This window comes from Lagenorhynchus albirostris, chromosome 6 (genome assembly GCF_949774975.1).
Source record: "Lagenorhynchus albirostris chromosome 6, mLagAlb1.1, whole genome shotgun sequence".
Taxonomy (NCBI): domain Eukaryota; kingdom Metazoa; phylum Chordata; class Mammalia; order Artiodactyla; family Delphinidae; genus Lagenorhynchus; species Lagenorhynchus albirostris.
This window is the reverse complement of record NC_083100.1, coordinates 77,585,593-77,600,589: the sequence shown is the minus strand read 5'-3', so window position 1 is coordinate 77,600,589 and position 14,997 is coordinate 77,585,593. Positions and strand designations below refer to the sequence as shown.

Genomic DNA, 14,997 nt, shown 5'->3' with positions numbered 1-14,997 from the left:
GAACAGGAAAGCTTACAATTTGAGGATGTTTAAAATTATAACAAAATAAATGAGTTATAAAAAAAACCCATTGTATTAATTTTACTCACTTCTTTTAGATTGCGAGTCTACAAGTTACTTCCTTGCCAAGAATGGGAAGAATTTTTCAGGGTTAAGAAATAGACTAGGAACTATAAGTAAAACTAGCTTCCTTTTACCAGGCCTTGTACAGAGAAGGAAGGATGAAGTGCCTGCCCTGTAAAATTGCAAAGTTATAGAGGTCAAAGAAAGGTCAGGTAGGAGAGAGCCTGGAACTAACGAAATGTTGTAAAAGCAGAAGACCTAAAATCCATTCTAAAGTAGGCCAAGGGCTGTGATGTTCCATATAAAATGGATCAAGAGGCAGAGCTGAATCATCCAAAGTAAGATCTGAGTAACTAGAGTTCACAACCTTTGTAGTCTGAACTAGAATCGTATTAGCTAGCACTATCAATCATCCATCCGTCTGTCTTACATCCCTTTCCCATTTTTTTCTGTAGCTATTCCAAATCTTCACTTTGCATTTTAGTTTTCAGTGGACTTCACTTCCAGTTTCATGAAAGGTCATCATGAGAGTACTTCCTGCTTCTTCCCTCCCCCTTTCATGATTACGAACTTAAATTTACATCCACTTTCATCATTACCACCCATTTCTTTTATCTCAGAATAAAGTGTTCTTCTCCCAATTTTACTTCCTTTGTTGTAGATCCACCGCCCCCCCCTTCCCACCGCACCTCCCCTTTTCATATACCTTCAGCCTTTCCTTTTATATCCAATATTCTTGTTAGGATATTTTTTAAACATTCAAGTTTCTCCTGTGTTAGAGAAAAAAATCCTCATGCCCAGATCTCTCCATAGCTAAATATCTTATAAGACTAGAGAAGAGGGGCTTCCCCAGTGGCTCAGTGGTTAGGAATCCGCCTGCCAATGCAAGGGACACGGGTTCAAGCCCTGGTCTGGGAAGATCCCACATGCCGCGGAGCAACTGGGCCCGTGAGCCACAACTACTGAGCCTGTGCGTCCGGAGCCTGTGCTCCGCAACAAGAGAGGCCGCGATAGTGAGAGGCCCGTGCGCCGCGATGAAGAGTGGCCCCTGCTTGCCACAGCTGGAGAAAGCCCTCGCACAGAAACGAAGACCCAACACAGCCATAAATAAATAAATAAATAAATTAAAAAAAAAAAAAAAAGACTAGAGAAGAGATAGTCCCTGTTTCACAGTGACTGTAGGTGCTACCACATGTGTCGTGTGTTCACTCCTACACTACCATTTTTCTCCTTGAATTGCCTGCAGAACTCTTAATTACAAAATTTAACTTTCATTTTCAATCCATTATTTGAAACGGTTTATCATTCCTTTTCGAAATGCTTTTCTTTCTTAATTTCTCTGGCATCACTCCCTCCTGTCCAGCTTTCTGATCACTATTTCTCACTTGTGGAATCCTGTTTCATAAGCTACTACTTTGAGTAGCAGAAGTCTGGCCAAAAATTTCTTAGTCTGTCTAGCCTGTCTTGAGCCTCTGTCCTGAGAATCTTCCTTTTGGTTTTCATTTGTATTTCCTGTTGCTTACTGGGAGTTTTTACTTCAGTGTCCCACAGGTATTTGCAGTTTAGCACATCTTAAATTGACTTCATTATTTCCCACTTCCCACCGACCTGTACCTTCTCTTGGGTTCCCTATCATGGTGAACGGTGTTTCATCCAGCCAGTAACTCAAATGAGAAACCTGGCATCACCTTCAGTTCTTCCTTCTCCCCCAGTAACTCCAGCCAGTCAAGGATAAAAAATAATGGTTGACATTTATTGTGTTTATGATCGTGTGCTCAGTAAATGGGAGGCACTGCAACAAGTGCTTGTTAATAGTAACTCATTTAGTCTTCACAGGAACACTAAAGAGAGGAATTATTAACCTTATTTTAAAGATGGGGAATTAGATTTCCAGGTAGGCTAAAGTAGTCCTGTAAATAATAGAGCCATGTTTAAACACCCTGTGGAATGAAAGTTAGCTTTCCAAGTCTTTCACTCTCACCATACCAAACTATTAACGATTTCCTGCATTCTCCATTGTGTGTTGCTTCTGCACATATTGTATTTGTTTAGAACTCTAAATTAGTCATACTCAGTTTTAGCTCAGGTGTTGACTCTTCTTTAAAATCTCTCCCCTTCTACAAATCGAATGGCTCTTTTGTCTTCCAGGTAATGCTGTCTACAGAACTTTACTTAGCACACTGTGTGACTAGACACATCTTTGAGGACAACATTGATTCTTGCTTACTTCTCTGTCTCCCATATATAATGCCTGATATAGGAAATTCATACTGTAAATTTTGGTGAAGTAAAATAATGGAAAGAAAGTTAAGAAAATTATAAAATAAAGAACTTTAGAGTATAAAGGGTGAATGTAATATATGTTTTTTTCTAAATGAGAGATATAGCATTTCCTCAGTGAAGAAAGCTTTCTCTTTGAAATTCTAACCCTTATTTCTTAAATAACACTGGTAAAGTTATTTGGAATACACACAGTTCCCCAGCAATTTCTGTAAGTAATTTGTTGTATCATTTTGTGTTTCTGAAAGAAACATAAAAAATGCTTGGTAAGTGATTGAAATATGGTGAGGTTTAGTATTTTCTTTCAGATTTTGGGTTTGGCTTAAGAACTTTTGACTCCAGATAAAGAACTGATAGTTACTCCAACCAAGCTCACACAGCTTAAAATTCTTTAGGAATTAGAGATTTCTTGGCTAGGTATAGAATGAGAAATAAAAGGCAGCTCAGATGTGTGAAGAAGGAATAGATTAGTACCAGCTAGTTCATCCTGTCTCCTACTGAGTCAGTCAGACACAGAAACAAATAGCCAGCTGGTTCTTAATGTAGGACTTTAATATAATTTCCTATTCTGACAAGCAGAGAGCTTTCTGCTTAGAGCAAAATCAGTTGGCAGTGATGCTACTGTATTAAATTGCAGGAGTTCTGTCATAAAAACATGTCTGAAATGTGGGAATATATGTGAGGGAAAGGAAATACAGGAATTAATATGGTAAGGAATGAAGATTTCAAGAACGTGGAGTCTAGTATGTAGTACAGAGATTCAGTTTGGAGTCAGCCAAACCAAGGCTAGAGTAAAAACAATAAACAACATGAAATGGAAAAAAAGCTGCTAATCTGTTTGGTCTCTCTCTTAAATAAACAAAGGTAATTTATATGAAACTTTTGACAGTGGCTTATTCAGTGCTTTTATTTGTGGTTCAAAAGTAAGAGCATAGTCACTTAAATTGCCAGAATCATTGAATTAATTTGAATCTTAAATTTGAAATGTATTCCATTCCTGAATAAATGAAAATAATTAAGGTATATGATGATTTATTCACTTTACAAGTTTCTGCTAAATATAAATATATTGCTAGAAAGTACATTTCCAGACTACAAAATCTAGATATAAATAGTGGAAGTCTGAGTTCTCTAGTGAATTATAAAGGGAGGAGTGATTAAGAACTCATAGGAAGAGGGTAATACCAAGCAGAAATGCACACAAACCTATAATTCTTCAGTCTCATTCTTCCCTCCACCTCCTGAGTCTGCTTGTATGTTATTGTTTTTTTCTCTGTTTTGGATTGGGGATGGGTCTGGATTTAGGTGTTTTACTTAGAAGGAAGGAAGAGTTGAAGTAGAAGGTGAAAAGAATTTTTTAAAATCTCATCTGTAGCGAAGCTTTCTTTTCTGTACTAGATAGTGGCTAACGTTTATTGATCATTTGGTATGTGCCAGACACCTGATTCTCATAAAAACTTTATAAGGGTAGATTTTATTTTCATTTCCATTTTGGGAAATTGAGGCTCAGAGGTCAAATAATTCTGGCTTCATACCCCTTGTAAGTGGCAAAGCTTGGCCCTCAAACCATCTCTGTTTAGCTACAGAGCTCGAACTCTTAACCACTAATAGGAACCACATGAGTACTTTTTTGTAGGATTCTTTCTTCTTAGAAGGGAATTCTTTAGAACCAAAACAAAATAGTACCTTTTTATAACTAATCTTTTAGGATATGGAAATAGTTCTATTATAATGAGCCTTTCTTTGTAACCATGTTTTCTCTAGTAATTTTTTCTTATTGAGCAATATCTCCCATTTCCATATTGATTTCAGAAATGTACTGCAGTGGACTAGAACTTTATCTCAGGATAATAAAATCCATATTTAAGAATCCTAACATTTACTTTGGGAAACATTCTGGTTTTGTCATTGAGTTCTCTGTGTATTTTTCTACCTATTTTTAAATGGTCAACTGAATAGTCAGGTCTTAAAATTTTGGATTAGTATGTTAAGTGAGGTCATATATTAATTTTCATTATATTTGTGTGTCTCCTGGATTGATTCTTTGGGACTAAAATATTTATGTATTGATAGTTATACTCCCTACATCATTGTTTCAGTTTAAGCACAGGTAATGTTGATGAATTAGCCAATTTTAATAGGTAGGAAAAAACTACATAATCTCATTCAAGTGTTTTTACTTATTCTGTCTTTGCTACTTGAATAGTCATAGAAATTTAAAACTGTAAGGGATCTTAAGTTTATCTGATCCAGTCCTTTACTTGATAACCATGAAATCTTAAGTGTGTAAGTTCACTTCTCCTGGTTTTGTCCTTTTCCCTTTATACCACAGTATCTCATTTGCTAGTCCATTGCCACATCTTTGAAAATTGACATCAAGGAAAGTTGACCTTGTTAACTCTGTTATTTGCTCTGCTCACTTGTATTTTATATCCAGTTGACAAAAAAGCATTTTGAGCAAAGGGGTATTTTAGGGAAATTAATCTGTACAATATGTTTTAGGTATAAGGAGAGAATGACTTGGAAAGAATTTCATCATGAATTTATTTTCTCAGTCACATTTATATATGAAATAATAATTGGGCAATAAATACATTAGTTATGAGAAAAATAACTGTTAAAACCACAACAACAAAATCTGTAGGTCTATTAAAATTAAAAAAGACTGACAATACTAAATGTTGGTGACACTGTGGAGCAACTGAAACTCTCATATGTTGTTGGTAGAAGTGTAAAGTAATCAACTATTTGGGGGAAATGTTTGATGCTTTCTACTAAAGCCACATTTATCATACATCTGCCTTATAACCCAGCAATTGCATTCCTAGGACTTCCCAAGAGGAATGAGTGCAGATGCTTACCACCCACCACAGGTGTGTACATAGTATCATGTTCATAGTAGCTCTCTTTATAGGAGCGCCAAATTGGAAACAACCTGAATTCCCAGTAGTAGAATGGATAAATAAATTTTGGTATTTTTATACAATGGAGTACTAAACTGTAATACAGAAGAACACACCAGTGCTACTACAGCACCATGGATGAATTTCACAAACACTACTTGAGAGAAAGAATGCAGACACAAAAGAATACATCATGATGCCATGTAAATGGAGTTTCAACAGCAGGTGAAACAAGTCATCATGATAGCAGACAGTGTGGTAGTTATCTGAGGGTTTGAGTGAGGGAAGGTGGATATTGACAGGGGAGAGGAACAAAGGAGCTTTCTCTGGTGCTAGAAATGTTCTGTATTTGATCTGGATGGTAGGTACATGAGGGTATACCATAATAAAGATTCATTGATCTGTATATATGTTAGGCATTTGCACTTTACTGTGTATATTTTATTTTTTTTATTTTTTATTTTTTTTGCGGTACGTGGGCTTCTCACTGTTGTGGCCTCTCCCGTTGCGGAGCACAGGCTCCGGACGCGCAGGCTCAGCGGCCATGGCTCACGGGCCCAGTCGCTCCACGGCATGTGGGATCTTTCTGGACCGGGGCACAAACCCGTGTCCCCTGCATCAGCAGGCGGACTCTCAACCACTGCGCCACCAGGGAAGCCCTAGTGTGTATACTTTAAAAAGTAAAATGCATATATATAAAGAGAGATTGAGTAAAATAGGCACCATACTTAGTCATAATTTTTCAATTCAAAATGTGCCCTCTACAAGAAATAAATGAAAGGCTTTGACAAAGGGGAATCAAGATACCTTCAGCTTTTTACAGATCACAAGAGGCATAGGAGGGAAGACTTACCTGGGGTTCTCTGTATCTTCCTCGGGAGAAAAATCACGGTGGGTGTTTGAAAAGGAGCTTTAAATCAAGCGATTTGTCAGATTTTTAGTCCCTTGCCTGGCAGTACATGTGTGACAATGGCTACAACGTTCCCCGTGGGAGTATGGTGTGTTTGAGATGGTAGAAAGACTAAGAATCACTGCTCTGGAGTATTTCTTCATTGCCATTAGATTTCCTTGTTGTGCCTGGTTTGTGACGGTCACTAAGCATTTGAACTTGTATATCTCAGTAAAGTTCAATTATATCAACATTGTAGTTATTATAATTTCCTAAAGTTCAGTAAACTGTACTTTAGAGATTCTTCTATTTTTGTGGGAATGCAGGTTCTCAAACTAGTAGAAGAGAACAATTAACTCCTGAAATTCTGTTCCATGATTAACTTTGTTAGTATGAATTTAAATGTTCTCAGGTCAGTAGTATTTTTTTTTTACAGTGAATGATAATGCTGATAGTTATGATTAGATTTCTTTTTCCTAATCAATTTTTGGAGGAATTCTTTTTTTAAAAGGAGCAAAGCATTTAGTGTATCTATTTTATTTTACCGTACAGTAGGTAATACAGCTAGGTAGATTAGCCCTTAATGGCACATGAGAAGCATCTTAAACTAGTCCCAGTTGAGTAACATTGAGTGGAGAGAGTAAATAATAACTCCCATGGACCAAAACAGGGGGCCATCAGGATACGTCAGGGTCTTCTATAGTCTCAGGTGAATGCAACGGGGTTGTTCTTCAAAGAGAGTATCTTCTATACTCTCTGCCACTGATCTTACTGGAGTGGAAATCATTATAATGAGGTGTCTTCGGATGTTAATGTTGATCTAAGTACTTCCCTGGCTTTGATCTGTGCTTAGGAAAGAAGAGGACAAGGAGAATGATAACCCTCTCAGCCCAGGGCCCTTATTACTTAGGACTTTCCATTCTTAGTACTGCTGGTGTGTACCTCCTCATATGTCCTTGATTTGGATTGCTCCCGTGAGAAGATTCTTGTCTGTCTCTGACACCAGTTGGACCCTACCTTCTATTCTTTTTAGTATGTCTCATCCTTATTAGGATAAGCAAAGAGTATTATTGCAATACAATTAGTGCAAGGAGTGTTAAGAAAATGTAGTAAAATAAGTAAAATTGCTGCTTGATAGAGGGAACAAATGTCACATGAGCTATTTGGCTCTCATAGTAACTATTAAACAGTGTCTTTGCTGACACCTAGGAACTCATTGAAAGCCACTTAAGTAACCTATTGAGAACTGAAATGTCTATAAAAGACATAATCTGATTTATGACTCACATATGGACAAGTGCTGTTTTTAGTGCTCAAAGAAAAAGTAGAATTCCTTCATGTAATCTAAAAAATGGTACAAACAGGACAAATACTTGAAATAATATGTATTTTAAGTTATAAGTGAGAACAAGAGAGTGGGGAAACACAATGCTAATTTAAATGAAAGAACATGCTTGTAATGTAACAAGATATGTACCTTAGAATTAGGTGATGGTACACGCATGTGATTATGAGGCACAGTAAAGAAGTTATAGGGATCAAACTGAGCATTTTGCTCTAAGTAATGAAATTGAAAAAATTACATTTGATAACCAAGACTTACATTTGACAGATCTATTACTAATTCTGAAGATGTCTAATACTCTTCTTTAACTTGTATATTAATGTATAAAAGATATTTGGGAAACATGTTTCCAGATTGTAAGCATATTTGATAAAAACTGATGGTGTTTTTGTTATACCAAATTACATTTTCCTTTTTTCGTTTGTTTTTTTCTCCCCCTAGGAAACTGACTGGACATTCTTTCCACATGGGCTATAGTATGGCAATTTTGAATGGCATTGTAGCTGCTCTTACTGTAGCTTGGTGCCTCATGTAAACCCACACTGAAGCAATATTCTTGACAAAACTTAGTCACGATTGCTTTGTAATAACAGGGAAGAACATCATTGCCTACTCAGAAGACCAAGAAACCTGCTGCTCGTTATGTGCTTCAAATACGTGTCATATCATCATCATTATGGAGGACTTTTTAAGCATCGTTCTAGAGCCTAGGCATTGGGAATATCTAAGTATTAAGTTTCAAGTAATGCTTAAAAGTGTAAGACGTTTACCTCATCTTTTTACTTTTGTGTGCATTGTCCTTATAAATTGTACAACACATTTTAATGGAACTCAAACCCGAAAACTTGGATGCAGAACATCCTGTATCAATGCCTGCCTTTTCATGTATATGTATATACTACATTTTTGCTAAGAAATACTGATAGTACTGTTTGAGATAGAAATATTTCTTATTTATTCATTATATTAGGAAAGCAAACAATGCCTACTACTTTGACATTTTACAGAAGCTACTTTTAAATCAGAATATTTAGTTTTCGATATATAGAAGGTGCATTTATATTTTTTAATGGGCTATGGTTCTTTATGTGGTTTTTTACATATTTTCCTACTATATCTTGAATTTGTATGTTTTTAAATTGTTACATCTAGGCAAATGTAAATGTTATTTTTTAGTTCGTGCAAACCTTAATACCTACCGTTTTTAATAAGTATTTTGTCTTTTAAGAAAAGCACACTGGCCTGAGTTTAAAACTAAGTAAACTTATTTTAAAAAAAACAACAAAAAAGTTTAATTATTTAAGCCATGAAAATATTCAGGAAATTTAAAGCTATTCACTATTTCCATTTTCACAATTCCAAATATTTATCATGGTGTATATATGATTACTTCAACAAAACTGATATTATCTTGTTTTTAATAAATATAAACCTGAAGTTTTTATGTTTAGAAATGCTTGAACTAGTTTGTTTTTAATCTCCAAAATTTGGTTACCAAAATAGAAAAGGTATTTTGATACAGTGTGTACATGTATAATTTTTTAATGTATAGTTTCCTTATTTTCCTATTTAAATGTTCTTTTGTAATTGTGCTGTTTTGTTTTTTCGTAGTAATTAAGCCTTAATTGTTCCCACTTCCTTTCTAAATACCTGTTTAGAATAGTCACTTCAATTTTAGAAAGATGGACTATTTTAAATACTGTTTTCCCTGGCCACAGAAAAACCTACATTAGGATAGCATTGTGTAGCAAAACTGCTTATTCAGGCCAAATGGGAAATGAGTATCTGCAGTGTGTTCCTGTTATCTGCTGATTGTTGTTACTGAGTAAATGATTTAATAATGTTTCTAAAAGTCTTAACATTTTTTTACTACTCAAAAACCTTTTATTGGAAATGCCAAATGCTGCTCTAATTTAAATTATCTGAAGTGTTTAGATTAATATGGGGGGAGGTGTAAGATATACACACATACATATACACAAATCCCATGGCTTAAGTATTCCTTCCAGAGCGGTTGTCATATGAACCTATTTTCACTTCCTGCCTTCCTCACCCAACCTCCTCCTTTCCCCCTAACCTTGGCTCTAAAGGGCTTTTCTCTCCACCTCCCAAGTCGTCCCCCCTCCCCCACCCCATCATCAAATTTGGATAGCTTCTTCCAGATCTTTCTGTCTTATGACTAAGAAACATATAGTAGACCCTTTACATGTAAATATCTGTAAGACATTATATCTATATATAATATAGATATATATCTGTAAGATACTTCTTCCGGAACTCTGTTTATTTTGGACTAGCACTCCTCTTTCTTGGGAAATTTCTCTCTCCAGTCTAACATAGAATCCAGATATAAACTATCCTGCTTCATTAGCAGAGTGATTGAGGATAAGTACCTAATCAAAGCTGGGCCAATTCTAGTTTCTTATCTTTTCTGGCCACAGTGATTTCAACAGGAATAGAGACATGACTTAAATTAGGCCAGTCCCTTCCCAGGATTTTTCAAGTTGAAATTAAGGTAAATTAAGCTGGGAAGATACAAGCCCAGGAGATGCTGGCAGCCAGGGTTTAGCCAAACTCAGTGGGAAAGAATAAGGCTGACACTGATGCTACTGATGACATTCCTCTAGTCCCTGAAGCCCAGTGGTGACCCTGCCATTCTTGAAATTTGGTTTTCTCACAGTTTTGAAAGCTGGAAGTCCAAGAATAGGGTGCCCGCATGGTTGGGTTCTAGTGAAGATAGCTGTCTTCTCATTGTATCCTACTTGGGTGGGGAGAGAGAGGGCTAGCTCTCTTCCTCTTAGAAAGATTCTAATCCCACCTTGGGGGCTTTACCATGCATAACCTAATTACCTCCCAAAGGCCCCACCTCCTAATACCATCCTGTGGGGAGTTAGTTTCAATAAATGAATTTGGTGGGATTTGGGGGGCACAAACGTGCAGTCCACAACAATATCCAGTACCAAAAGTGGGGTCTTTGAAAAGATAAGATAGACTTGGACTTCCCTGGTGGCACAGTGGTTAAGAATCCACCTGCCAGTGCAGAAGACATGGGTTCGAGCCCTGGTCTGGGAAGATCCCACATGCTGCGGAGCAACTAAGTCCCTGCACCACAACTACGGAGCATGAGCTCTAGAGCCCACGAGCCACAACTACTGAACCCGTGTGCCACAGCTACTGAAGCCTGTGTGCCTAGAGCCCGTGCTCTGCAACGAGAAGCCACTGCATTGAGAAGCCCGCGCACCACAACGTAGTGTAGCCCCTGCTCGCCGCAACTAGAGAAAGCCCACGTTCAGCATCGAAGACCCAACACGGCCAAAAATAAAAATAAATTAAAAAAATTTTTTTTCAGGTTCTAAAACACCAAGATAATGACTTATTTAAAAAAAAAAGACGGACTTCTAGTAAAACATCTTAAAAGAAATTTTTCCATATTTTTCCATTTCTGTTTACTTCATTATATCAGGACCCTATGTTGCAAGCAACATATACCATCTGACTAACTTAAGGAAAAGGAATTTATTGGAAGGATATCCAGTGACTCTCAGAACTGGTAGGCAGGAATCAAAAAACTATTAGAGGGTCAAGGAGGAGGAAGCAAGGGGACTATTTGTTAGTGGAAAAGCCTGGTCAGGATGATAAAATGAATCCTTGTCATTTGATATTGTTCCTTGCAAGATCAGCTCAAGGTTCAGACAGCATCAAAAGTCAGTTGTTGGATAAAAATATACACTACATCCAGAAAGACCCCAACTTTATTTTTTTTAATTAATTAATTTTCATTGATGTATAGTTGATTTACAATATTAGCTTCAGGTATAAAACATAGTGATTCAAAATTTTTTATAGATTATACTCCATTTAAAGTTATGAAATACTGGCTGTATTCCCTGTGCTGCACAATATATCCTTGTGGCTTATTTTATACAAAGTAATTTGCACCTCTTAATCCCCTACTCCTATCCCTATCTTGCCACTCCCTGCTACCCTCTCCCCGTTGGTAACCACTAGTTCTCTGTACCTATGAGTCTTCTTCCTGTTATATTCATTTATTTATGTTTTAGATTCCACAAATAAATGATAACATACAGTATTTGTCTTTCTTCGTGTGAGTTATTTCACTAAACATAATACCCTCCAGGTCCATACATGTTGTTGCAAATGGCAATATTCCATTCCTTTTTGTGGCTGAGTATTCCATTTTTATATATATATATATATATATATATATGTATGTATGTAAAACACTTCTTTATCCATTCATCCATTGATGGACACCTGGGTTGCTTCCGTATCTTGGCAATTGTAAATAATGCTACTGTGAACATTAGGGTGCATTTACCTTTTTGAATTAGTGTTTTTGTTTTCTTTGCATATATACCCAGGAATGGAATTGTTGAATCATATATGGTAGTTTTAGTTTTTCGAGAAACCGCTGTACTGTTTTTCACAGTGGCTATACCAGTTTACATTCCCACCAACAGTGTACTAGGATTCCCTTTTCTCTACACCCTTGTCAATATTTGTTATTTGTGTTCTTTTTGATGGTAGTCATTCTGACAGGTGTGAGGTGATATCTCGTGGTTTTGATTTGTATTTCTCTAATGATTAGCAATAATAAGCATCCTTTCATGTGCCTGTTGGCCATCTGTATATCTTTTTTGGAAAAATGTCTATTCAGTTCTTCTGCCCCCCCCTTTTAAGATTTTTATTGGAGTATAATTGCTTTACTGAGTTGTGTTTCTGCTGTATAACAAAGTGAATCAGCCATATGTATACATATATCCCCATATTTACTCCCTCTTGCATCTCCCTCCCACCCTCCCTATCCCACCTCTAGGTGGTCACAAAGCACTGAGCTGATCTCCCTGTGCTATGCAGCTGCTTCCCACTACCTGTTTTACATTTGGTAGTGTATATATGTCAGTGCTACTCTCTCACTTCGTCCTAGTTTACCCTTACCCCTCCCCATATCCTCAAGTCCATTCTCTACATCTGCATCTTTATTCCTGTCCTGCCCCTAGGTTCATCAGAATCATTTTTTTTTTTTTTAGATTCCATATATATGTGTTAACATACGGTATTTTTCTCTTTCTGACTTAACTTCACTCTGTATGACAAAGACCCCAACTTTAAATGTTGTGTCTCAACTGGCTTCATACCAGTCTTCAATAGATTATCCCAATGTTCAGAAACAGCAGCTAATGGGAATTCCCTGGCGGTCCAGTGGTTAGGACTCAGCGCTTTCACTGCTGGGGCCCAGGTTCGATCCCTGGTAGGGGAACTAAAAAACAACCAGCAGCTGATAAGCGATAGGTTAACAAAACAAGAATTAAGTACATTATCTGACCTCTTCTGTGTAGTAAGTTCTTTTGACTAGAGCAGTGTTGTGTGAGAATCCATGATAATGTATACACTATTCAGTAAATCCATAAATGATGGTGCTGCTAGAAGTATCATAGACAAGAAAAGCAAATCTAAGACCATAATATGTCTACCAATGAGGACAAAACTGCTAAAATGTTACCCCTTCTAATGCAGTTAGTTGGCTACCAGGTTGCAGGGCTGACCCCCCAGTATATGATACCATAAAAGGGCTCTTGGTAAAGTGGGGGTACGGGAGTGAAGATGGGGAGGGGATGTGAGAGTAGCCAGGAAAGCCTCTGAAAGTGCAGCTCTATCTGTAGACTCCATCCTTGCACTTTGTTTATCCTCCCATTAAGCACTGGCTTGACAGAAGGAGACTAACATTTACAGAATATGTTATCTTGTCTACCTGATTATTCAGAGCTTTCACAGTGAGGGCTTTGCTGTGAGCATTAACATAGCTCAGACGTATTCTCACATTCTGGATCCATTTTAAGAGATCCATCTGTATACCCCTTCCCAACCTTTCTTAAGTTGGCACCAGTTCTTTTCTAAGCCCCTGACAATCCAGCCAAACTGCTAGTTCATGCTCCATGAATATGCATAATCCTTATTTCATAGCATATCTCCTCAGGCCAAGGAGACAACAATATGAACTGCTTGAAGTTCTACTCCCTAGGAGGATTTTCCTCCCCTGTTCTTCACTGCCACCCATTAACAGGGGATTTAATGCCCTCTACCACCTCATTTTTGACTGGTAGTAACATAATATCCAAACCACCTATGAGTCAAGCTTGGGTTTTTTTCCGAATCAGTCAGTTATCCATAAGGAACTCTCATGAGGCCATAGTTTTTTGGGGTTTTTTTCATTTTTTTTTTTGCGGTACGCGGGCCTCTCACTGTTGTGGCCTCTCCTGTTGCGGAGCACAGGCTCTGGACGCGCAGGCTCAGCGGCCATGGCTCACGGGCCCAGCCGCTCCGCGGCATGTGGGATCTTCCCAGACCGGGGCACGAACCCGTGTCCCCTGCATCGGCAGGCAGACTCTCAACCACTGTGCCACCAGGGAAGCCCGAGGCCATAGTTTTGAGTTGAATGAAAAGAGGCAGTGTGACAGGAGAATGCATACTGGGAACGTGATCATACAACTACTCAGGCCTTTAGGACTAGTTCTCCTGAATGATGGAATTCAAAATATGGCCTAAGGCAGTAGTTCTCAACTGAGGGCAATTTTGCCTTCCAGGGGCAAAATTTAGCAATTTAGCTAAATATTTAGCAGTGTTTAGAGACATTTTTTATTGTCATAATTGGGGGATGCCACTGGCAGCTAGTTGATAGAGGCCAGAGATGCTGCTGAACATCTGTAATGCCTGGGACAGCTCCCCACTAGAAAGAATAATCAGCCAAAATGTCAGTAGTGCCGAGGCTGAGAAACCATGATCTATATTCATGACTAAGTGAATCAGATAATATCCTGTTCAGAATGGATAGCTGGAGTCATAGGGTATTTGGAGTTCAAGATCAGGTGTTCATTCTCCAAAAAGGACAAATACAAAGAGCCTATTTCTCAGAAGGAAGTTATTAGCCTAAGAGAACTTGTCTCTGTGCCAGAACCCTGTGGACCTCTGATTGGCAAGGTCTGTCACAGACACCAGTCATTAACTACTATGGCCTTGTATATTATTAAAGATTCCCCACATGATACTACTCCTGGTCAAAGAATTCAGTTCATAAAAAAACCTACCCACAAAACATTTTCTTCCTATCTCCATATGCTGCCTGTTGTGCTCAAGGGAGAAATGCTTCCACAGATGTTATGTACAACAATGCTATTGTTGAATTGGAAGCTGAGAACATATTTGGCCATTTAAAATTCCTTAAGCACTGGGCACACAGGCAAAATGGATGTTAAGGTACTGACTGGAGTGACTGAGAACCCACCAAGGGGAAACTGAGTTACTGCTACACAATGGGAGCCAGGAGGAGTATGGACAAAACCCCAAAGGCCCCGAGTTGCTTCCTTGTTAGACTCTCATATTAAGTTAGTGGAATATCACAACAGCCTTACACAGGCAGAGCCTCAAATCCCTCAAGAATGAGGTTTTGGTCACGCCACTGGATTGAAAACCTACACGTGTTGAGAGTTCTGGATGAA

General features: G+C 37.9%; 1 protein-coding gene across 4 annotated transcripts in view; it reads left to right on the top strand.

Annotated features, from left to right (window-relative positions):
- ARL6IP6 (ADP ribosylation factor like GTPase 6 interacting protein 6) overlaps positions 1-9,332 on the top strand; it is a 45,245-nt gene extending 35,913 nt beyond the window's left edge. For 2 of the 4 annotated variants that reach the window (XM_060152872.1, XM_060152869.1), the window contains exon 4: positions 7,922-9,332. In XM_060152872.1, coding sequence (XP_060008855.1) covers positions 7,922-8,015 — 94 coding nt within the window. In that variant the 3' untranslated portion in view covers positions 8,016-9,332. Of the gene's footprint in view, positions 1-2,211; positions 2,325-5,171; positions 5,217-7,921 lie in introns of those variants that run through there. The other 2 variants (XM_060152870.1, XM_060152871.1) reach the window with 2 other exon arrangements.
- The last annotated feature ends 5,665 nt before the right edge of the window (positions 9,333-14,997 follow it).